The following is a 26094-nucleotide window of genomic DNA, read 5'->3' on the forward strand; positions in this document are numbered from 1 at the left end:
TCAGGGAAGGCCTGGATTATTTCAGCAAGACGACGTCAAACCACATTCTGCACGTATTACAGCAGCACTGCTCCGTATTAAAAGAGTCCGGGTGCTAAACTGACCTGCCTGCAGTCCAGACCGGTCACCACTGATGACATTCGGCGTGTTATGAAATGAAAAATATGCCAAATGAGCCCCTGAAACTGATGAGCAGCTGAAATCCTGAATCAAACAAGAACAAAAACATGGAAACTTTTTTGGAAATGTGTTAATTGTTTGAAAACATGCATCCATTCACTGTAACTATGGAGGGGGCAGGTGTGAGGAAAGGTAGGTACGTTTTTGGCGTCTGGTTACTGTTGTGCAAATTACACACAAGCACAGATAACATCTCAGAGGCTGATGGACTAACACGCACTCCTCCTTACCAAAGGTTGTTATGCTTACAAAGTTATTTATCTTTCCCATCAGATGAACTGATATCTGCACCTGTTCAGCAGCCTGTGTTTGATGTAAATACACAGTAATGCAAGTTAAATCGTCTGTTTTTGCACATGTAATCAATGGAAACATAACTGCCCGAGACGTTCACAAGTCTGAGTTGAGCCGTTAGTCTCTGGGGATCAAGTCTCGAGTCACCATGGCGTGAGTCAGAGTCAAGTCTGGAATCCAAGTCGAGTCTTGAGTGTCTGGGGTGTGAGTCAGAGTGGAGTTTCAAGCATCTGCGGTGCGACTTTGAGTCAAACTTCAAGTCTCAAGAAGTGCAGGTCCGAAATGAGTCTTGAGTCTCTGAGGAGGGAGTCTGAGTAGAGTCTCTGTAATGCAGGTCTGAGTCATGTCACGAGGCTGTGGAGTGCATATCTTGAGTGTCTGGTGTCTTAATCTGAGTCGAATTTCAAATTGCAGAGATGTGAGTCCAAGTCAAGTCTTGAGTCTTGGAGGTGCGAGTCCCAGTCAGGTCTTGATCTCCGAGATGAAAGTCTCGAATGTCGAGTCCTTCGGGAGTGAGTGCGAGTCTCCTGTATTGGCTCTGGTGTGTGAGTCTGAGTCGAGAGTGTGAATTAAGTCTCGAGGCTTTAATAGAAATTTTAGTCTAGTGTGGTTCAGCGATGAGCTGCAAGCTCTAAATCTAAAAACCTGACTGGTCAGTTTCTGAACACAGAGCTGCTCTTGTCTGGATAAAACTCCAGTAAACAGCAGTCTAATACACTCGTACCAGCACCACACACACTACCACGTCACTGTCACTGCTGTGCTGACAGTGGACAACCACCCATATCTGGACATGGACTAGAGCGGGGTAGAGGGGTGCTACAGTCTGTACCTGTACACTTACATAGTGGAGCTATAAGTTTGGTGTTTCTAATAAAGTGGCCAGCGAGTGGAAGCACAGGGTAGGTGTTTCTAATAAAGTGGCCAGCGAGTGGAAGCACAGGGTAGGTGTTTCTAATAAAGTGGCCAGTGAGGGGAAGCAAAAGGAGGGTGTTCCTAATAAAACGGATGCCAAGTGAGCATCTGGTACTGTTTGAGACTAAAACTGACACAGAAGTGATAAAAGTCTGATGTCAAAGGAGTAGCTGGTGGTTTTAAGTTGCCGCGGCAACGCAGTGCACTGTAAACAGTGTGACGTTGGGGAGAGTGGGGAAATCTCCATTCCTGCAAAACACACACTCAGCTTCCTGTCCCGTCCCAGAGGCTTTGGCCAGACCGAACAGGAAATGACATATTGAGGTGTTTGTTTAAGAAAAGTGAAAGCAGAGAGTGGGGACTGACATGGACAAGCACAGGATGCTCGTATGTATGGACAGTATGTGAGGTATGTAAAATGCATAATTATGAAACAATTAGCTACAGTTACACTTGACTATACCCCCAACATCAAAGCTTACAACTGGCTTTATAGTTTTTAATTAATCCCGAGGCTGGCCGTACACTGTGAGACCTTCATGCAAATAGTTGCATGTTGGGAGTTGCATGTAACTTCATGTGACATCATCATTGCATGAGCCGACTTAAAAAAACAATCAAAATTGCATGCAACACTAGGAGCGCTGCAAGCTGATCCCAGTGTCACATTCTGTGATGACTTTCATCCTCGGATCTCAGAGAAATCTGCAGAGAAGATTAAAATCCCAGATAAGTGGCTCGTTAATGCGGCTGGTTACAGAAATCTCAGCTTTGAGAAACTCACAAAATGACAAAATGAAAAGAAAAACAATCAGAAGTCAATCAGGAAAGCTCATTTTCAATAAAGCATGTTCTGTTTTATTTTACTGTCTATTGATCTGTAAACCTATTGTGTCATTCAGTACGATCACGTGATGTTCACAAACGTTACATGCTTGATAATGTTGCAGCTGAGTTTCAGCTGAGTTGCAGGACGGTTTACGTTATGCAATTTAAGTGCAGTTTATATTTTACCTGGTGAGACTTTCATGAAACTAGTTGCATGTTGTGAGTTGCATGAAACAATTTCCAGGCAATTAGACAGTTATAAGAAGTAACTCAAAAACAAAATTGCATGCAACACATTCAATTACAATATTCAGCCAAATTAGCAGAATATATGTATAAATATCTAGGGTGTGATGCCTCCTTTATCGTGTCCTAGAAGCACTGTTTACTGTCCTGGCTCAGGAGCCAAACTGAAAAACTTGTTGATCAAGGTTGTCTTCATTTTTTTAAACCATGTATCATGTCAATTAATCTGCTTTTAAAACAGTATTTGACCGTTTAATTGGCCTATTTTACGAAGTTAAAAAGGTTGCAACTGTTGCAAAGTTTCAAGTGAGTTGCAGGCAACTAAAGTTGCTTGTAAAACCAGCCTGAGAGGTCTAGCATTACTACTAATATATCAGTACTGTTGGGAAAAAAAACCTTGTATTTTCCAAAATGGTAACTTTACAGGAGAAGGAAAAAATATACTTTATTTTTAATGCAAGTCATTGGAACCAGACGTCTTTCCAAGTCATTTTGGGCCGTGTCTTTTGGTCCATTCATCATGAGATTTACACACAATGTAAAGGGTAATAGACGTTTTCAAATTATGTCAAAAAACTGAAAACGAGGTTTTGTTGCAACAGCAGCAAATAAGGAATTAGGTGGTTAATTAGATACATCCATAATGAAATAAGGTCATTTACCGTCTGCACTGACGGGTTTACATCTGTGACAAAAATGTACAGGATTGTTTTTCTGTCCGCAAAACAAGACTCTGCACAATTCCAACTTTTCATCAACTAATAATAAAATATCTCCTCTTCAACTCACAAACACGTGTGTTGTGCTTTGAATGTTTAGCAATGAGTCAGAATAATTAAACCAAATGTAAGAGGAGATTCGAGGCCTTGTAGCCACGAGGAACTAACGAGCGTTTAACACAATGATGGATTAACCAGGACGATCACTTTCAGAGGCTGTAAGGTCCCATGTGTTGGGGACGTCTGGAGTCTGTATCCTGACTGTAGTTTAAGTCTGGCTGACGGGCGCATAAAGAATCTGAGTGTTCTAATCTGGATCTGGAGTTTGTAACCCAGAAATGTTGAACGTTTTCAGCACACAGATCAGAAGTGAGGTGTTGTCCTCGTGGCTCTGGCTCTCGACCTCATGATCCCAGTCGTCTGAAGTGTGTGATGATTCAGGCTCACTGCTAATTGGTGGGGTGACAGCTTTTATTACACTTCACTCATAACTGCAGTTTAGCTTCTTAATCATTGAATTCAGGAGTTTCATTCAGTCTCATGGCCACAGGGGTATAAAATCAAGCAGCTAGCCATGCAGCCTGCCATTACGGACACTTGTGAAAGAATGGGTCACTCTAAAGAGCTCAGTGAATGCTGTAATACAGGGGCGCACAACTCCGGTCCTGGAGGCACCAGCACAGTTTGGTGATTTACCTGCTCCAACACACCTGATCACACCTGTCTTTTAATCGCCAGGTTAAGTAGGTGTGTTTGAGCAGGGAAACCTCCAAACTGCTGCACACCAGGCCTTCAGGACCAGAGTTGTGCACCCCTGCTGTAATAGGATGAACAGCTCCAACACGTCAGTTCATGAAACGTCGTCCCTCTCAGATTTTCTATCATCAACTGTAAGTGGTATTAATGAAAAGTGGAGGTGTTTAAGAACCACAGCAGCTCAGCCACGAAGTATCAGAGCACGTAAATTTACAGTGCAGGTTGCTGAGTTCTGAGGAGCACAGAGCATAAAAGTCCCCAACCTTCTGCTGATCAATACCTGCAGAGTTCAAACCTCCTCTGGCATCAACATCAGCACAAACACTGCACCAGGAGCAGCTGCACGCAAGCCTACATCTCCAAGCTCAATGCCAAGTGTAGGGTGGAGTGGAGTAAAACATGCCAGGTCCATAAAGGCATGACTGGGTGAGTTTGGTGAGGAAGAGCTTGACTGGCCCTCACAGAGGCCTGACCTCAACCCCGTCCAACACCTTTGGGATGATCTAGAACGGAGGTTGACACTGATTCCCTTAGACGAACTGGAAATCTTCCCAGAAGAGTGGAAGCTCTCAGAGCTGTAAAGGGGACCAGCTCCATAATAATGCCTATGGATTTAGAATGGGCTTCAATAAAGCTTGTGTAGGTGTAACAAGTAGGTGTCCCAATACTTTTGTCCATACAGTGTATATTTAGCACCTGCCTGCACAGGAAGTGAAGACTCCTTTCTTCTCTTTTCGGATAATTTTGGTCTGTGATTAAATGCAAAAGCTGAATGTGAACTGAGAAGTGAAAGCAGCGCAGAAGCTGAACCAACACAGAAAATGATATTACATCCAAAAAAAGAGATTTAGGAACTCTAAGAATAAAATTTAACCAAGAAGTAGATGATTTCCTCACTACTGAATCAGAAGTAAAGGAATTATCATTTGAAAATACAAACATATCTAAATTTTGCGCACGTGAGAAAACTGAACTAGTTCCTACAGACGAACTGTGTGAGAAGTAAAAAACCTCCGAGACACAACAGGTGGTGAAGTGTTTATAAACACAGAGCAGGCAGGTTTCTGAGAGCTCCTGCTGGTTGTCCTGTAGTTTTATTGCATTTATCTCTAATCAGGTCGTCCTGATTCCTCCATTCAGAAGCTCCTGGAGGATCAACAATTCGATCAGGTTTGTTCCTTTGGTAGTAGAATTAAAAGAGCTTTGTATCTGTATCTTCTGTTTTATTTTCTTACCCACTGATCCGGTGAAATTGGTCATTATTGAAACAAAGCCATTTGACATGACCATGTGATGCGTTGCTGAGTTTCAAATGAGTTGCAGGACACGTTACATTATGCAACTTATGTAAATTGCACTTGCGTAAGTTATACAAATTAATTTTCAAGTAGGTTTCAAACAACCAAAGCTGGTTTTACATTCTTTCAACTTTCATGCAACTAATTGCATGTTGTGAGTGGCATGCGACATCATTGTTCCATGTTGGTGTTGTGGGTAACCTTCTATGCTGTAGACTGGGGTTAACCTGGGTAACCACCCTACACTATACCACTAAGGGTCCTTGGGCAAGACTCCTAACACCGCCTTCACTTACCTGATGATTAAATTGTAATTCACTCTGGATAAGAGTGTCTGCTAAATACCATAAATGTAAATGTAAATCACTTCCATGCAATTTGACGGCTACACAAAGCAACTCAAAAACAGAGTTGCATGCAACACATTCAGTTACTCCACTAACTGGCTATATTTATTTTAATGGATTACACTGTTTTTCTACATAAAACTGAGTTTCAGATGAGTTCTCGGGCAATTTCTATGAAACAACTGAAGTGAGATTTGGTTTCATATATGTTTCAAGCAACTAAAGTTGCATGAAAGTTTCAGTGTGTAAAGCTAGCCCCACCCTCCATTCAGAAGCTCCTTGAGGATCATCAACCCAAAGGTGTTACATTAGGTGAACTCAATAAAAACTGCTCAGTGTAAGAGTCATCAACAAAGTTGAGAGGGAAAAAGGCGCTGAGCAGTGGGTTCCCCTTTGCTGCCAGTTCAATAAAAGAACATTTACCTTTAAAGTGCAATGTTTCCCACATCTGACACTGGTATCAGAAGTGGGTTAGTGCACCCAAGTGGACTGGAGATGAGTGACACTTCCACAAACTCAAAGGCGGATGGCGGAAAAGCCTGAGCCCAACCAAAGACAGCAGGAATAGAAGCAGTGCGGCAAGGACCAGCGGTGAAGATGGCAGAAGAACCAGCACGGTGAAGTTTACAGGAGCTGTGGCCATGCAAAGCCACCATGTGAAGAGGGTCTTGGGAGCTTATTAGGAGAGACTTTCTTTGTGAATATGTTGTTGTTTATAGCTTAATGATGTATGCATCTGTGCTGGACTGTGGGCTGGTCAATATGGTGTCAGTGTCTGCCATAAAGGCGGGTCTCCATTGGTGCCTGTTCAATAAAAGAGCATTCACCTTTAAAGGTTCTTTATGATTGCTTTGTCAGTTTCAATGTAACCAGTCAGGTCACTGATTCTTTGCCGAAAACACGCTCCGTGATCCATGTTTCAAATCAAATGGATTAGTTTGCTATTAATTATATTGCTTATCTGGCGTTGTAGGAAGCAGGAACTGCAGGGGGAGGAAAATGGGTCAAGATCCAAAAAACGAAGACTACAGGCAATCAAATGTGTTTTCTGTTACTCCGAGCATTACATCAGCACATGGTACAGTACAGCGGTTCCACTCTATGAACTGTTCAGCTTTCACTCATGTAAATGAAGCCACTCAGTGAGACAGCTCTGCTCTGCTACACGGCCTACATCTCCAAAACCATTACAGGTGCAAACTTCTGCCAGAATAATGACATACCTTTCACCCTCACACGCTTACAACTTCATTTAAAGGGCCCGTCTCATGAAAAACTGGATTTCATTCACTTCTTTGTAAAGTTTTCTAAATATTACATCTAGTTTAACCCCCTAAAGTCCCTGTCTTTACACATACTAAGGCTTATTATTCAGTAACTACAGGGACTTTGATGCGAACTGGTGGAGCTATTCTTAGGTCACAGACACTTTGGGGTTAAATATAGTTCAGAGCGGTTAATTCAGGGTGGGTTTGGTGTGAAATGGTTCAGAGGTCTTCACAGTGGTGGTGATGGGAACCAGGCGTTGCCACGACTACAACACAGGTATAGACACTTTATTTACCCTCCAGAGAACCTACACGAGTCTTCTGAGTTTATATGGAATGTTTATAGTAAGATGCGGAGAAACATGTTTTCCTTGAGGGCCATTTTGCCTCACAGCGCCCTGCATGTACTCCTGCACCATGAGTAGATGTCTAAAAACTGGTTCATCTTATCTAGAACGATCATAAAGCAGGGTCTCAGTCATCAGGCAGTGAATTCAGAGCCATCTCATTTCATGTAGGAACTTTCTGTGAGGAGCTTTTAGAGGGGGACGTCTGGTTCCCATCACCACCACTGTGAGCAGCTCTGACTCGGTAAGAATATCTAGAACAGAGCGTTTCACGCCAAACTGATCAGATTACATCTCAAGCAGTTAATTAAAGTTCATGAAATCAGTGAAATTCCTCATTTAAAGGTACATGAACAAAATAGCCTGTTTAATTCTAAGGTATACATACGTTAGTAAACGATCATGTAAATGAGTCAGGACTCTACATAAAACCACCCCAACCCTTTTAAAGACGAGAGAAAGGCAGAATACAGGCCGGTTAACACAGCTGGGCTTAGTAAACAGATGTCGTGTCCATTCTGGACAGCTTTGGGCTGCAGGAAGACGTGTTAAACACACGCGGGTCTGAAGGCCTTGACGAAGTCTCCCTTCACGCTGTCTTGCGTCAGATCTCCTTTCACACGCTGCCAGGCCGCACTGAATGAAGAGAGGCAAATGTGGACAGTGTGCAGCTCATTTAAAATGCATTCCTCTCATGCCAGCCGCCACCCGTAAAGCCTGTGGCAGAGACTGCAGCGTTACTGAATCACACTGCTGTGTTTTACTCCAACACGCTGAAATACGGCGAGACCGAGGCCTCCTCTGTGCTTCAGATGTGGCGTAGAAAAGGAAGCTGTTAGCATAAGCAATGAACACAACACATTTTCCTGTTTTTTAACAAAAGAAGCCCTCGGGGGTGGAGCCTTGGTTTCGCTTTACCATGTGGTTTTCTTACATGAATACTTTAGCGCTTAATTTGCCTTATTTACAGGCAAGAGTGTTGAGTTCTGCACTGCTTTTCATTCAGCGGTTGACAAATTTGCTGACTCTGATTTCTTTCAGATGTCTTTACAGTGGTGGAGATAGGAGCCAGGCGTCGCCATGACTACAACACGACTACAACGCATTTACAAAATCAAGACTGAAACTATCAGTGTCTCGGGCATCAGGCACTGTTTTCATTTCACGTAGGAGCTTTCTGTGAGGGGGCTTTCAGAGGTGGATGCCTGGTTCCTATCACCGCCACTGTGAACAGTCCTGGCAGGTTTTCACTCTGCAAGCTTCACTAGAAAGGAGAAATAATGATTATGCAGAAGTTTTGAACAACTGATGGAATTCCCGTTTAAGAAGTGACAAAAACAAGGCAAAAATACAAAGGATGGTTTTACTCTCTACAGAAACACGACACAACAACACCTTCACCAAATTCAAATCTTCTACTTGCTCTTCTGGGCTGATGCGTCAGGACTAATGTGTATGATACAGAGTCCTTGAGTTTCAGTGGTTACAGTTTAAGAGCAGAAATTCACAGATAAATGTATTACTGATGGTCTAGTTTCAAAACACCTGGCTCCAATATTCAGATACTGTGGAAGGCCTTGGCCAACTGGGTCAGATGTGCTAGATTATGGTTGAAGCTAAACTCTCCAGGCTGGTAGATCTCCAAGATCAGGCCGGTTCACTTCACTGAGTCTTATAGGAGTTTGTCCATTCTGCCACATCTGTGCCGTACAGTCCGGTACCACGTGCACGTACTAGTAGTTTACTTGTAATTGTACCATTTCAGTACTTGTTGGGACTAAACTGGCCCAAGTTTTAAAAAGTATACCTAAGTGAACTTATATATCCATTGGCCGGAGAGGAAACCCATACAAACATGAAGAGAACTTGCAAACTCCACACAGAAAGGACTCTGGTTACCCGCCCAGGGAATCGAACCCAGACCCTTCTTGCTGTTACTTGCTGTGTGACTGTACTGCCCTGTTACTTTATACTTACTCATACTTTTCTTAAGTACATCTCAATCAAAAGATTAAGTACAAGTACACGCTGAATACACAAAGCTTTTTGTGTACTTGTAAGTATAAGCCAAGTATACTTCAGTATTTTACTTTACTAAACCTTTGTTTAGTATATCTCTGATAAGTATATAAAAGTATACTGAAAGCATATTCACTTATTTTTAGTTTAAAAGACGTACACTACTAACACACTTCAGTAAACCTCTTTATTGTAGTGCTTCCACACTTGTTCCGCACTTCCGTTTCTTCGGAAGCTGATGGGGAGCTGCTGTAGCAACTGCCAGCACGGTACACAACATATAGAGGATTAGGTTGAAAAACGCTGCTCTAACCAGTCCCTCCGGCGCTGGTCGTTAGAATGATGAACAAACAGACAGAGAGAAACACTTTCTCACCCGACTTTATACAGGAAAACTGCTGCCGAGGCAGACACGTTCTGAACAAACAATGAGGTCAGTGTTCTATAGCTGCTCTGGAGGGTTTGTGGTTTTCCTGCTCAAATATAGTGGCGCTACCAAACGGGGGTTTCTAATAAAGTGGATGGTGAGTAGATGTTACATGTTCCCAGCACAATTTTGTGGTTTTCTTTCTCTAATACACCCAAAAACAACCTGTAAGAGCTTAATAGTCACATTTTCATTGGGAGTGACCAGGATGGACAAGATTAGAAATGAGCAGATCAGAGGGACGGTGAAGGTGGAGCAGTTTGGAGATAAAGCCAGAGAGGCCAGGTTGAGATGGTTTGGACATGTGTTGAGGAGGAATAGTGGAGATATTGGTCAAAGAATGTTGGAGATGGAGCTGCCGGGCAGAAGGAGAAGAGGTAGACCTCAGAGAAGGTTTATGGATGTAGTGAAGGTGGACATGGAGATGGTTGGTGTGAAAATAGAGGAGGCAGTGGATAGGGCAAGATGGGGGCAGATGATCCGCTGTGGCGACCCCTAAAGGGAGCAGCCGAAAGAAGAAGAAGAAGAGCTTAATAGTCACCGGGTTATCTGAGAGAGGTGAGGTCTATTACAGCAAGGAGACACTAGAATGTGAGCTGATCTACGATCCATATGTTTATAATTCCACCTACTGTGACTGTGATATGGTTTTCAGGATATCATCACTGTATCCGTTTTTTTTGAGAGCTTTGTAAAATCCCAGCCCCTTTTATATTGTGTGAGCATGTCGTGATGAATGGGCCAATAGCAATGGCCCAAAATGACTTTTAACAGAGTCTAAATACATTAATATGAAAGTGCATTGAAGCCCTTCAGTAAAGTTCCAGCTTGGAGACTAGTTTAGAGTTTAGAGGCCGTTTCTTCAGCAGTGATATCATTAACGCACTGATGTGACACGATTAAGAACTGCATTGTTTTGGTGAAAAACCAGACACTCTTCAGGATTTGTGTAGAACCGAGCACTCATCTGAAGCTGCAGCTGCTTTCACACACACTCTTTTACGAAGAGTGTAAACGTGAACACAAACCACAGCCGAAATCTCGGTAAGACTGATGCAGCAAAGTACCTGCACGAAACCCGGTAACATTCCCAGGAAAGTGCCAGGAAACAGAAGCCGAAACATTCCCAGGAAGGCTGAGTAATGCAGCAGCTTCTGCTGTTTTCACCTCGTGTGGAAAACGTCAGCAGAGTGTATTTGCACGATTCTACACTGTTAGAAATGAACGGGCTGTGCAGGTACAAACAGTGTAGATGGTCCCTCAGAGGTTCTACAGTGGTTCTAAGGTCTGATTGTGGAGCTTAAATCAGTTCCTCCAGGTGAAAAGTTGGTATTTGTTCCTTTTCATAACCGAATGTTTTAAAACAGAGCAGTAGAGTAAAAGCCTGGAGGCGAGGCGAGGCGGGGTGTGTGGAGTCAGTCCAGCTTAGAACAGATCATTTCAGTGGATTATGGTTCAGTTATGTTCCCTGACTGATGGGACTGAGATGGAGCCTTGAGGGAACCACCCCAGTGATGAGAGGAGAACTGACCCAGAGACAGTCTAGAACCTTTATTTCTGAGAGTGTATTTGTTTGATTCTAGTGGTGAATCACTCAAGAGAAGCGGCGGAAATCTGCTGCTACTGCGCAAATGCGGCGCGGGGTGCTTGCAAGAGTGTTGCTAGTTGGTTTCTATGCTACTGCAGGTGGTGATGTTATTATAACTGGTTGCTAAGTAGTTGATAGGTGGTTGTTAGTTGGTTGCAAGCTTGTTCCTAGGATATTGCTTGGCAGCTATGATATTCCAGGTGGTGACTAGGCTGCTGCTAAAGTAGTTGGGTTGATATGGTATTCCAGGTGTTCGCTAAGGTGTTGCCAGGTGGTTGCTATGTTATTGCAACTGGTTGCTAGGTAGTTGCTAGATGGTTAGAAGTTAGTTGCTAGGATATTGCTTGGTCGTTATGGTATTCCAGGTGGTTGCTAGGAAGTTGCTAAGTGGAAGATATGGCATTTCAGGTGGTTGCTAAGGTGTTGCTAGATGGTTGTTAGTTGGTTGCTAGGTTGTTCCTATAGTATTGCTTCATAGCTACAGTATTCTAGTTGGTTGCTAGGGTGTTGCTAAGTGGTTGGGTTGATATGGTATACCAGGTGGTTGCTAAGGTGTTGCTAGATGGTTGTTAGTTGGTTGCTAGGTTGTTCCTATAGTATTGCTTCACTTTTCTGAGAAAGTTTCTGCTGCCTTTGTGTTTCTTAGAGTCAATTCTTCACTTCTTAGAGTCGATTCTGTTCAAAGCCTGAAATCACTTGTGTTAATAATTGCTTTTCAATAACAACAACTATACAGTGTAGATCTAAATGTTATAAACCAGACATCAAATTGTAACCTGTAATAATCTATTTACAGTAATTACTTGTCACTAAATTACTACATAATTACTGTTAGAATCATATTAGAACCATTTTATACTCTTGTCAACCAAATTAGCTTTATTAATGAAAACAGTGACTGGAAACACTTGAACAGACACTGTCTGTCGGTCATTCATGCTGAGGATGTCCTGTGTTGTATAACAGGACTTCAAAGGCAAAACTAGTGTGTGCATCCTGATAAAATCCTGGTTAAAGTGGCTGTAGGTCTGAATGAAGTATGTCGGTAATGTTCTCAGTATTGAGTGTGGAAGCACTGTGATTGGACAGTCACAGCACGCAATTACATATTATGATTAGTTAGAGGGCTTATTTGCATATTGCGGCTTTCTGTATTTCAGGCCAATAACGCAATAGGTCAATAGGTCAATTCTAGTCCAGGCTCAGAATGTGAAATCCTCAGCAGGTCCAGCACCAGAACTCGGATCTATTAGCCTCGATGTTTCAGGATGGTTTCGACGGCAGCGGCCAGGTTGTCCACGTATCCATCGGCGGTCACTGTAGGGTGTCTCTCATCACTCGGCCTGCAAACACACACCAAAAAGGCCGTGGTGAGAAAGTGGACTCTTCATACTCTTATGCCAATTTCCATGGCTCTGATTTCTATCGCCTGCTTTCAGTCCATACTGAACACAAGCAGCTCTTCTCAGATTTACTGGGCAAAAATCAGAGGCATTTGAGAAAATCATCTCCAAAATCACCAACATTAAAATAAATACAACAATAAACATATTAATCACTTTACTGAAAACGAGTTATGTTTCATTTTACATTTTCTGAGTGTGACTTATTGCTGACCTAAACATTTTAGAACAGTCTTGGTTTCTCACTCAAAGCTCATTGAAACAAATGGAGAAATTAAATGAAGAGTGCAGCTTCTAAACTTTCAATCCACACCAAATTTGTGTTTGTTAGTAGAAAAGAAGATATTGCATTATAATCTGAATTTGAAGTTACTGCTGTGTGAGAAGTCGTGTTTCCATTATTTTTTTCCACATTAAAGCAAACAGAAACAAGGCCACACAGTGTCACTGATGTGAAGCGCCACTCTTATAAGAAACCAAGCTAGTTGAGAGCGAGTAGCGCCCTCTTGTGGAGAATCTACAGCCTGTTTAATGTGAGTGAATGAGTTAAACGTCAGATCCATGAGGTGCTTCACATCTTCAGAACTGTCTTAATTCTTTGTGCCACACTTTCAACAAGGTGCTGGAAACGTTCCTCAGAGATTCTGGTTGGTTATTTGAGTTCCTGCTGCCTTTCTATCATCTGGAACCAGTCTGCCCATTCTCCTCTGACCTCTCACATCAATGCAAGGCATTTTCGTCCACACAACTGACCGCTCACTGGATGTTTCCTCTTTTTCGGACCGTTCTCTGTAAACCCTAGAGATGGTTGAGCGTGAAAATCCCAGCAGATCAGCAGTTTCTGAAATACTCAGACCAGCCCGTCTGGCACCAACAACCACGCCACGTTCAAAGCCCCTTAAATCCCCTTTCTTCCCCGTTCTGATGCTCGGTCTGCACTTCAGCAAGTCGTCTTGACCACCTCTACATGCCTAAATGCAGTGAGCTGCGGCCGTGTGATTGGCTGATTAGCTATTTGTGTTAACAAGCAGCTGAACAGGTGTACCTAATAAAGTGGCCGGTGAGTGTATAATAGCCAATGCAGATAAACAATGCTGCTCCGTTTGACTCCGATTGAGTAGTTAAATGTCCAAGAGCTGGACGTCATTTAAAGGAAGTGTGTGTGTGTGTGTGTGGAGGGTAAGCAGGTCTGAGTGTGCGTCCGTCATCTGCGTGACCCAAACACACGCAGAGATCAGTAAACAGGAGGGTGGAGCTGGTGATGCTATCACAGGCACTCATTAGTGAGGCTGATTATGAAGAGGCTGTGATTCCAGTCTGAGTACTTGGGGGAAAAATCTTACGCAGCAGAACAGCTTCGACAGAAAACCCTGAAAAGGGCGTTTCACGAGGAAATGCAGAGAGGGCGCAGCGGGCGCAATTCCCTGGTATTGCCACGTGGTTGCTAGGGGATTGCTAGACAGTTGCTGTGGTATCTTAGGCAGCTGCTAGGTGGTTGAAGTGATGCTCTAGGTGGTTGCTAAGATGTTCCTATGGTAACAGGTGGTTGCAAGGGTGTTGCTAAGCAGTTGATGTGGTATTCCATGTGGTTGCTAGGTTGTTGGTAGGTGATTGCTGTGGTATCTCAGGCAGCTGCTAGGTGGGTGATATTGTGTTCCAGGTGGTTGCTAGGGTGTTGGTAGGGTATCTTAGGTGGTTGCCAGGGGTTTGCGAGACAGTTGCTATGGCATTCTAGGTGCTGATAAGTGTTTTTAGGCTATTTAAGGCAGTTGCTTGCGTGTTGGGAGGTGATTGTTGTGGTATCTCAGGAAGCGGATAGTTGGCTGATATGGTGGTCTAGGTGGTTGCTAGGGTGTTGCTATGGTAACTTGGGTGTTGCCAAGCAGTTGATATGCTATTCCATTTTGTTGCTAGGATGTTGCTAGATGGTTGCTATGGTATTCCAGTTGGTTGTTCCTGGAGTATTGCTAGGTAGAGTCTACAGCATTCCAGGTGGCTGCTAGGGTGTTGATTTGAGCCCAAATACAGGCTGACAAAATTCGAGCTGACCCGATCTGCCCCATGGCACTGTCCGAATTCGAGCACAGCTCAAAAAAATGCTGTGAGAAACAGACTTAAATCTGACAAATTCACCCAGAGACCAAATAACATTCCCAAATTACACCTTAGCAACAATGTTAGTCTACCTATTGACAAGGACAGCAGTCTGATCATAATTCTACTAAATAAAATGTGCTGGGCCATTTGGTTGATTTGGTTGAGTGAGCACCGCTGCTCAGGCAGGTCAAACCAGTTACTGAAACCAGAGGTTCACATAATTTTGCCAGCAAAGACATTTCATGTTGGAGCACTTTGTTCAGTGAATGAAGGGAAAACTAGACACTCGTTTGTGTTACTTGTTTCACTGTTTTTTCTTTATTGTCAAGACTTAGATCTGACTAGAAGGGTTCACAAACCTGCCAACTGCTTTTGAAAGTACCAGTGTGTGAAAAACCCACGATGAACGGATCAACAGACCGACTTACAAACGAAATGTTTACATTAATTTACATTCAAAGTTTTTCCTTCTCTGGTCAAGTTACCATTCTTGGAGATACGAGGCATTTATTTTGATGATATAGTGTTTCATTGTCATGGCGGGCAGCAGACGAGCGTCAGTGTGGTGCACAGAGGGATATGAAAGCTTTATAAATAAACAGAGAGAAGAGGAGGAGGAAGAGAGGCAGGATGTGTACGAGGCGAGTCCCGAGAGAGAAGCGCTGTACAGTAAAGCAGTGTGTGTTTAATAGTGTGTGAAGCGTGGAGTGTTTTTGCTCCTTGAGTGTCGCACAAAGCCATCCTACCGTGTTTTGTGTGCACGCAACAGGTTTAGATAACAAAGACATTCCTCCTGTGCATGTGGGTGAGTCATGCAAAGGTGTTTGTTTTCCTTCCATTGTTTAGGCTGCTGACATCAAGGTGTCCTGCTTGTGCCAAATAATGCAGAGTGGTCAGTCTGCTTTCCCTCTCTATCCCTGTCTCAACATCACCGTCCACTTAAGGTCGTCCTTAAAGAGCCCACACCCTACACTTCTGTTTTATTTCATTTTTAAGTCCACTTTTGGTGTTTTTACATATATTGAAGTCATCATTTTTCTTTAGCCCACAGAATTAAACAGACTGTTGAATTCATACGCCACGCAGTGCCTCCTCCTTCCTCTTCACTCCTTACCAGTCTAGAAGAAAATGAGTTCAGCATCAAACTTCATCCCTTTACTCGCCAAGAGCTCCAGTCTCCAGCGGTGGAAAGCAACTTTTTTGCTTCTATTTATGTCCCTTCTTTTCTTTGTGGTTTCTTTAGAGAACTTGTGAAGAGCAGAATTAGCACTCTGTAACGTCTTTCGGGTTTCTCCAACACTAGAGGGCGCTTCTGAGCGAGTCTGAATTGAACGGGTTAAGCTGGGGCATTTAAGCAACATTTTAATATAAATACAGAATACGTTCATTTCCAGAACACACACCCATCCATCCATCCATTTTCTAAGCCGCTTCTCCGTCAGGGTCGCGGGGGGATGCCGGAGCCTATCCCAGCAGTCTTCGGGCGGAAGGCAGGATTTCCAGAACACAGAACAACGTAAAACATTTTAGCACCCATTTTATTATAGTTTGTAAGAGCTTTTGAACTCGAGTTATATAAGTTTATATTGTGTAAGTAAAAGGGCGAAAGGGCGATAAACGTATTAATCTCCTTTATTTCAAGTACAGACAAAATTTCGGATTCAAGGTGCTACTGTTTTCAGCTAGGTGATGTATTGTAGTTCATGTTTATAGAAAACAATGTTGATTTTTATGAATGCAGACCATTGTAACAGAAGCCAATGGTTCCCAAACAAAGCCAATTAAAAAAAAAAAAACCTCTATATTACCAACACCCACCCAGACACCCACCCAGACACCCACCCAGATACCCATCCAGACACCCACCAAGATACCCATCCAGACACCCACCCAAACACCCACCCAGACACCCACCCAAACATCCACCCAGACACCCACCCAAACATCCACCCAGACACCCAGCCACCCAAATATCGTCATATAGCAATTACCTGGAACACTATAGCATCCACCCAGCAACTCCCTTGCAACCATAACTGATAATGTAATAACCACCTAACAATAACTTAGCAAACACAAGAGATACCATAGCAACCAACCAACAACATTCTAACAACTACCTGGAATACCAAAACCACCACCAAGAAATACCCTATGGACAACGTAGCAATTACCTACAGCTGCCCACTGACGCTCTAGCAACCCACTGTATTACCACAGCAGTTTCTTGTCCGAATTTTCCTGTTCCACCTTAAATGGTGCAGCAGTTACATTCTGGTACCTCAGGCACCATTTAAGGTGGAACAAGAAAACTCAAACTAGGAACTGCGACGAGAAGCGAATTCAGCCTCGTAAAAAAAAAAGCTGAAAGATGTTTTACGTGAAGCTGATCTGCTTTAGTGGAGAAGTTTCCTGCTGGAGATGTGAGAAAAGCGGCTGTAGCTGAGCTGAAGCTGAGAGCAGAGCAGTCAGTCTGTGTTATGATTTATATATTCATATTATATTTTTTGCCTACGCCGGTACATCAGCACATACTGAGACAGATTTGCAGCCACCCAAAGTGGTTTGATTTTCGTTGTTGGCTCTTTTTAACATGTGGGTTGCGACTCCTGGCCTAGCAACACTCTAGCTACCACCTGCACGACTTGCTTTACATCTGTCACTGAATTATGCAGAAATATGGAGAAACTGGAGGAATTCCTGTTTAACAGGGAAGGACTGAAAGCTACACAGTGATCAGAAGGGATAACACAGTCTCTCTCCCTCTATCACTCTATCTCTCTCTAGCCTTTCATTTCTTTCACAATGCCTCTTTGTTCTCCTGGTCATGGAAGTTACATCAAAGCAGAGGACCTGCCCGTTTGGCCGTGTGTGTCGGCCTATCGCTCAGTTTTGATATTTCGGTGACCTGCGCGACGCTCGCGCAAGAGCTGTGACTGCAGCAGGAACAGTAGATGCTTTGTGCTGAATTTTGCATGGTCACATTGACTCGGTTACCCCTGTATTATTTATGTGCATTAGAGAAAAGAGGGCCACACACACACACACACACACACTCACACACACACACACACACACACACACACACTCACACACACACACACACACACACTCTCTTACACACACACACACACACTCACACACACACACACACACACACACACATACACACACACACACACACACACACACACACACTCACACACACACACACACACACACTCTCTTACACACACACACACACACTCACACACACACACACACACACACACACACATACACACACACACACACACACACACAGACTCACACAGTCTCAAACTCTCTTACACACACACACACACACACTCACACACACACACACACACACAGACTCACACAGTCTCACACTCTCTTACACACACACACACACACAGACTCACACAGAGACTCACACAGTCTCACACTCTCTTACACACACACACACACACACACACACACACACTCAGCTGTATACAAAGTGTGGGCACAGCAGCCAAATTAAATATTCTGTAGATTTTTGAAGCAAATGTTAATGCAGTTACTTCATGTTTGATTAACTTAAAAAAACCTGGCATTGGTCAAATTGTGGCATGTGCGAAAGTTTTGACGCCCTACTAAGTCAGTATGTCGTAACGCCCCTTTGGGCAGATATTACAGCTTGCGAAAGCTTTTTGCAACCAGTTAGGAATCTTTCTACTCTTGCCTTAGGAATTTTCCACCTCTCTCCTATTCTTGGGCCGCCTTCCATGCACAGCATTTTTAAGATCTACCCACAGATTTTCAATCATGTTCTAGTCCAGAAAATCTGAGGGCCGGTCCAAAAGCTTCAGCTTGCGTTTCATTAGGTAACTCATTGTGGATTTTTTGGCTCACTGTCCTGTTGTAGAGGCCTCTTTTTAACTTCAGTTTCTTGACTGACTGTGCCACATTTGCTTACAGAATCTGGGAATATTTAGTGGAATCCATTCTTTCACCAATCTGTGTGGTATTTCTTGAGCCACTGGCCGCCAAACGACCCTGAAGGACAACAGATCCACCAACTTAACAGTTGGCACGGTGTTCCTTTCATCATATACTGCTCCTTTTCTTCTCCTCTGGTAACTGTGGCATCCATCCACAACATTTCTTTCCAAAATGCCTCCTGTTTATCTAGATGTTGTTTTTCTTCAGACGTAGACTTCTGTGATGAGGTCATGGGCAAGGCAAGTCTCTGGTAGCTCCCCTGAGTGATTCTACACAGTACATCAGTGCAAAACCACTTCTGTCGGGTAAACCGTCCTGCAGGTCCTCTGCTGTCATGCGGGGGTTTTGCTTTGCCTTTTCAGACGCCATACAAGCAGTTCCATCTGAGAGTTTGATGGTGTTCCAGATCTCGCCTTGACCTCCACAGTTTAAACTGCCATTTCTCAATGACATCTCGAGCAGCGGAAGTGAGCTGGAAGTGATGTGATGTCGTTTTATAGCCTTTCTCTGCTTTGTGGGCATCAGGTGGCTTCATTTTCAGATCCTCAGCCTTACTTACAGGAGCCGGGGGTTGTTGAGAGTTAGCCCAGAGTTTGAAGAGTCAAAGACTTTATAATGCTCTGGAATTATTATGCTGTCATCAGCTGACAATTCCTGACCTGACCAGTCCTAATGAGTGAAATTAGACCAAATTAGTTCATTAATGCCTAACAAGTTAATTAAGGCCTAATGAGTTAATTAAGATTTGAGACTTTCCAACTGGAAAGGCGTCCAAACTTTTGCACATGCCCCCCATAACTCCTTTCTCTCACTCTCCATCGCTCATTGTTTTCTCTCTTTCTCTCCCACTGTCTTACTCTCTTTCTTTCTCTTATCTCAGTCTCTCTCTCTCTCTCTCTCTCTTCTGTCTCTCTCTCTTCTGTCTGTTTATTCTCTCTCTCTCTTTTCTGTCTCTTTTCACTCTCTCACTCTCTCTCTCTCTCTTCTGTCTCTCCCTCACTCTCTCCACTCTCTCAGTCCCTTTCTCTCACTCTCTCTCTCTCTCACTCTCTCTTCTGTCTCTCCCTCACTCTCTCCACTCTCTCAGTCCCTTTCTCTCACTCTCTCTCTCTCTCACTCTCTGCACTCTCTCAGTCCCTTTCTCTCACTCTCACTCTCTCTCTCTCTCTCTCTCTCTCTCTCTCGTGGCACAGGCTGGCACGACTCGTGACAGAACAAAGAGGAGCCATATGGAAGACACTGCAGGGTTCTTTGGGTTCTTTGTGCCTAAGCTCTTTTCCTGAGTTCATCAGCATGCGGCCTGGTGCGATCCGATTGGACAGTGTGAGGTGTGGGTGCACTAACTGGCACAGTGCCAACCTGGCCCCACCTCCTCTGCCAGCTGATTACACATTGCTAGAGAGAGAGAGATAACGAGATAACAGGGAGAGATAACGAAACGGCCCAGATGGATGACCAGGCGACGTCACGTCCCTCCCCTCTCTCCCTCCCGTCTCCGTCTTCTTTGAGCTTAGACTGAGGAAGCATTAAAGTGATAGTCCAGCTTCTTTAGAGGTGATGTAGCTAACAGGCAATGTGAGCTTGATCCTCACCAATTAGCAGAACTGATTAGTACTAACTGCACACCTAAACCAGCACATACACACCTCAAACCCTGTGGAGTTCAGCCATCGTTAACAGACTAGACTAGTGTCGTACTGCTTTATATGGCAAAAACAATACATGATAAAAGTTGGCCTGACTGCATGCCTTCGGACTGTGGGGGGAAACCGGAGAACCAGGAGGAACCCACGCAGACACGGGGAGAACATGCAGAACTAAAGACATGGATATTTAAAGAAGGCTTTGTTCACACAGCAGGTAAAAGTGGCCCAAACCCATCTCTTTCAGCAAAAACACACCGTGACAGTCTGACGTTTTCAATTCTGATTTGAGACGCTTTCATATGTGCCGCTGAAATCCGATACGAATTTGATCTGCGGCGACGCGACTCGGAATTCCCGCCACTTTTAGGTGGCATCATTTCGCGCTGTATACCTCATAAACATCTGGGGTGATGCTTCTGTACAAAAATTACAACAGACGTATGCAAAACCCTCAGTGCTCAAAAGAAACGGCCGAAGAAATCTGCAGGAGAAAGAGGCTGCAGCATCAAAGAACAGTTAAAAGTCTGAAAGCAGAGTTTAAAGAATCCGAGGACGTGAACCCGAAGAAGTGACCGCGCCCTTTTTACAGCGAGATGGAGCACATTCTGGGTGATGAGCCCAGCTGTCAGTCAGTGAAGCTTCATGATGCTCCTGAGATGCTGGTGAAGATGAAGCTGATCCTCCGGGAGCGACCGGCGCTCGTTGGCAGTTGTGATTGTTTACCTCTGGATGAGCCGCGTGACGCTGTTCTTTAACGCATGCGGCTCGGTTTAGGAGCTGATCTGTTCAGACTGTCGCATACAGACCACATTTAAAAGATCATCTGAAGACAAACTAAAGAATCTGATTTGGTGAGGAAATCAGATTTGGGCCACTTAAATACATAAATACACACACAGCTTAGCAATTTAATGTTGCACAGATTCAAAGTCTGATTACTGCCAGAAAATAAAAGCTTTACAGAGTGAAAGAAAACCTCTCGCATGCTGTGGGGTTGCTTCTGTTGCCATGGCTACACCACCTTCTCTGAAATGTCCACACAGTCCTGATCAAGAATTTTCTAGCTTTTTTCTGGATTTTTCCAAATCTGACTTCGGTTAATGATGATCGTATATCTTTAGGATCGTTTAGGTGTTTTTAGTATTTGCAGTGGGGGTGACGCTCCATTACAAGGACAGGGTGCATTACATTGTGATGGCTCTGCTTCGCGGTTACGTGCTATCAGCTCTAAAATCATCCTTGAGTTGCTGAACACACAGAAACCCAGTCATCAGACGCATTTCAGACGGAGCGCAGTGAATTAAAACAGCTGCAAATACATGCAAGTTAACTGGGTTTTGCCAACATTTTTTGTCCGTCCACACAAAAACACTCAGAAATCTCCACCCTGTAATGCATCTTCAAAACCTCAGTGACCACAAACACAGTTTTCATGCAGTTTAGACCAAACTACATTCTTTAAATGTTTTCAAAACATCTAGGTAGATTTGGGCGGAGCCTCAATGACTTGGAATTTATACGGAATTCGGTTTTTGTGAGGTGGTCATAGATAAACACTGAGTTTTTACAGCTTTGCTGCTGATTTTAAGACTAGAAATGTCAAGTTTTATAAAATCAGTTCTATCCTAAGTTCAACGCAGTTCAACTCTCTACCTAATATTGATGCATCATGATATATTTATGCATTTTACACCCCTGTCAAAGGCAGCGAGGCAAAAACGAGAGCGAGAGAAGGAAACAGGGATGTTTCCGTAGTTCTGTTTCTATCATCATCTCCATAACGATACATTACAGTATTTATAGAAGTGGTGGAACGCACTGCACCCGGGAGAGAGATGTGAAAGGCGGGTTAATAACAAGCCTGCAGGAGAAACGGCTCTAAAGCACTGCACTGGGATCTGCTCACTGCGCACAAATCCCACTCTAATACCAGCAAGTCCAAACGCCCAGCCGGTCCCACACAGCGGCACAGGAGGAAGTTTCCAGAAGCTCCAGGGCCAAATAAACAGCAGCGTTTGGCCCACAGCTCCACAGCTCTACTGACCTCACTGCACAAAAAGAAAACAGTCAAGCCGCTCTCAGTGTATCAGTGTCTGAAACTCGACAACAGTCTGAATCACTCAGTTACATCTTGTGCTTCCACTCACTGGCCACTTTATTAGAAACACCCACCTTGTGCTTCCACTCACTGGCCACTTTATTAGAAACACCTACCTTGTGCTTCCACTCACTGGCCACTTTATTAGAAACACCCACCTTGTGCTTCCACTCACTGGCCACTTTATTAGAAACACCTACCTTGTGCTTCCACTAACTGGCCACTTTATTAGAAACACCCACCTCGTGCTTCCACTCACTGGCCACTTTATTAGAAACACCCACCTCGTGCTTCCACTCACTGGCCACTTTATTAGAAACACCCACCTTGTGCTTCCACTCACTGGCCACTTTATTAGAAACACCTACCTTGTGCTTCCACTCACTGGCCACTTTATTAGAAACACCTACCTTGTGCTTCCACTCACTGGCCACTTTATTAGAAACACCTACCTTGTGCTTCCACTCACTGGCCACTTTATTAGAAACACCTACCTTGTGCTTCCACTCACTGGCCACTTTATTAGAAACACCTACCTTGTGCTTCCACTAACTGGCCACTTTATTAGAAACACCCACCTCGTGCTTCCACTCACTGGCCACTTTATTAGAAACACCCACCTTGTGCTTCCACTAACTGGCCACTTTATTAGAAACACCCACCTCGTGCTTCCACTCACTGGCCACTTTATTAGAAACACCCACCTCGTGCTTCCACTCACTGGCCACTTTATTAGAAACACCTACCTTGTGCTTCCACTCACTGGCCACTTTATTAGAAACCCCTACCTTGTGCTTCCACTCACTGGCCACTTTATTAGAAACACCCACCTTGTGCTTCCACTCACTGGCCACTTTATTAGAAACACCTACCTCGTGCTTCCACTCTCTGGCCACTTTATTAGAAACACCTACCTTGTGCTTCCACTCACTGGCCACTTTATTAGAAACACCTACCTTGTGCTTCCACTCACTGGCCACTTTATTAGAAACACCCACCTCGTGCTTCCACTCACTGGCCACTTTATTAGAAACACCTACCTCGTGCTTCCACTCACTGGCCACTTTATTAGAAACACCTACCTTGTGCTTCCACTCACTGGCCACTTTATTAGAAACACCCACCTCGTGCTTCCACTCACTGGCCACTTTATTAGAAACACCTACCTTGTGCTTCCACTCACTGGCCACTTTATTAGAAACCCCTACCTTGTGCTTCCACTCACTGGCCACTTTATTAGAAACACCTACCTTGTGCTTCCACTCACTGGCCACTTTATTAGAAACACCCACCTTGTGCTTCCACTCACTGGCCACTTTATTGGAAACACCTACCTTGTGCTTCCACTCACTGGCCACTTTATTAGAAACACCTACCTTGTGCTTCCACTCACTGGCCACTTTATTAGAAACCCCTACCTTGTGCTTCCACTCACTGGCCACTTTATTAGAAACACCCACCTTGTGCTTCCACTCACTGGCCACTTTATTAGAAACACCTACCTTGTGCTTCCACTCACTGGCCACTTTATTAGAAACACCTACCTTGTGCTTCCACTCACTGGCCACTTTATTAGAAACACCTACCTTGTGCTTCCACTCACTGGCCACTTTATTAGAAACACCCACCTTGTGCTTCCACTCACTGGCCACTTTATTAGAAACACCTACCTTGTGCTTCCACTCACTGGCCACAACACACACTAACACACCACCACCACGTCAGTGTTACTGCAGTTCTGAGAATGATCCACCACCCAAACAGTACCTGCTCTGTGGGGGTCCATGGGGGTCCTGACCACTGAAGAACAGGGTAACAGAGTATCAGAGAAACAGATGGACTACAGTCTGTAACTGTAGAACTACAGAGAGCAGCTATACGGTCAGTGGAGCTGATAAAGTGGACAGTAGAAACAAGGAGGTGGTCAGAACGTTACGCTTGACTGGTGTTTGTACCCATTTTGGAGCATCATCCTGCCTTTTAACCGAGTCATTTTCAGGGTCATCCATGTATATTTCAACATGCCAATGCCAAGAAACATCCTGCAAATCATTAGTAAGTGAGGTTGAAGGGAAAGGTTATGTAACACAGTGGTCATCCCAACCTGTTTGGAACGTGTTAGGCATCACGTTTATACTGGAACGAGCATTTATTTACAAAAATCCACTAAAATTCACAAGTTAAAACATCAAATATAGTTCTTTTGTATTGTTTTCCATCTACTGCAGGTCACAGGGGATTTACTAATCTCTGCTTCCAGAAATTTCTAATCACTGTCCAAGCTTTTTTGGAACTGAGCTTGTACTATTGGATTATGTTACATTATTATTATTATTATTATTATTATTATTATTATTATTATTATGCTCACAGAACAAAGAACAAACTAGAATAATTTAATGCCATTACACTGCAAAAACCAGTGCCGTTCAGCTTGCAGCTCCAAGAAAATGTGATGTAAGCGCGCAGTTAAATGAGGAAATAGGTCAGTGGAATCAAAAGTGAGGCAGAAACCCATTCATTGCTGTTTGTGATCATTACGCAATCGACAAATCTCCTCTTTGTTTTGCGAGAGTGATCTCCCATCTGCCTTTCAGCAAACACTCGCACGGGAACACTAATCGCCCCGTCCAGCGCCGCCCCGTCACAGCACTGCAGGACGCCGAGCCAAGATAACAACCAAACGTCCAACTGACACAAATGGTCATCTTCAACCAGCACGTGGCATCACCATAACCCTGAGCAGCAAGCTGTGCCAGTTAGACCCCCGTTACTCAGGTCCACTGCTCGGTGTTCTGGCCGCGTCTTACTGAGACCCTGTGATGTCAGCGGCTCTGTGCTTCTCTCTCAAGGCCTGGAGCAGCGTGTGAATTACGGCCGGGTCAGTTCAGCGATCGCTTTACCGAAACAGTGTGGGGTTTTTTGCTGTGTCCAGCTGTGTTTTGGCATGGTCAAGGTCAAGTTTCTGCCCCAGTGGGTCTATACGTCTCTCTCTCTCTCTCTCTCTGTCTCTCTCTCACTCTCTCTGTCTCTCTCTCACTCTCTGTCTCTCTCTCTCTCTCTGTCTCTGTCTCTCTCTCTCTCTCTCTCTCTGCCCCCCTTCTCTCTCTCTCTCTCTCTCTCTCTGCCCCCCTTCTCTCTCTCTCTCTCTCTGTCTCTGTCTCTCTCTCACTCTCTGTCTCTCTCTCTCTCTCTGTCTCTCTCTCACTCTCTGTCTCTCTCTCTCTCTCTGTCTCTGTCTCTCTCTCTCTCTCTGTCTCTCTCTCTCTCTCTGTCTCTCTCTCACTCTCTCTGTCTCTCTCTCACTCTCTGTCTCTCTCTCTCTCTGTCTCTGTCTCTCTCTCTCTCTCTCTCTGCCCCCCTTCTCTCTCTCTCTCTCTCTCTCTCTCTCTCTGCCCCCCTTCTCTCTCTCTCTCTCTCTCTCTCTCTCTCTCTCTCTCTCTCTCTCTCTGTCTCTCTCTCTCTGTCTCTCTCTCTCTCTCTCTCTGTCTCTCTCTCTCTCTCTCTCTGTCTCTCTCTCACTCTCTCTGTCTCTCTCTCACTCTCTGTCTCTCTCTCTCTCTCTGTCTCTCTCTCTCTGCCCCCCTTCTCTCTCTCTCTCTCTCTCTCTGTCTCTCTCTCTCTCTGTCTCTCT

The 26094-nt window shown here is 44.2% G+C and overlaps 1 protein-coding gene across 1 annotated transcript in view; it reads right to left on the reverse strand.

Moving 5' to 3' along the window:
• Window positions 1-12083: 12083 nt before the first annotated feature.
• Window positions 12084-26094, reverse strand: part of LOC108413821 (phospholysine phosphohistidine inorganic pyrophosphate phosphatase) — a 68149-nt gene continuing 54138 nt past the window's right edge. The window contains exon 7 of the mRNA XM_017686495.2: window positions 12084-12575. Within this exon, the coding sequence (XP_017541984.1) occupies window positions 12482-12575 (94 nt within the window). The 3' untranslated portion in view covers window positions 12084-12481. The remainder of the gene's footprint in view (window positions 12576-26094) is intronic.

Source organism: Pygocentrus nattereri, chromosome 13 (assembly GCF_015220715.1).
Source record: "Pygocentrus nattereri isolate fPygNat1 chromosome 13, fPygNat1.pri, whole genome shotgun sequence".
Taxonomy (NCBI): Eukaryota; Metazoa; Chordata; class Actinopteri; order Characiformes; family Serrasalmidae; genus Pygocentrus; species Pygocentrus nattereri.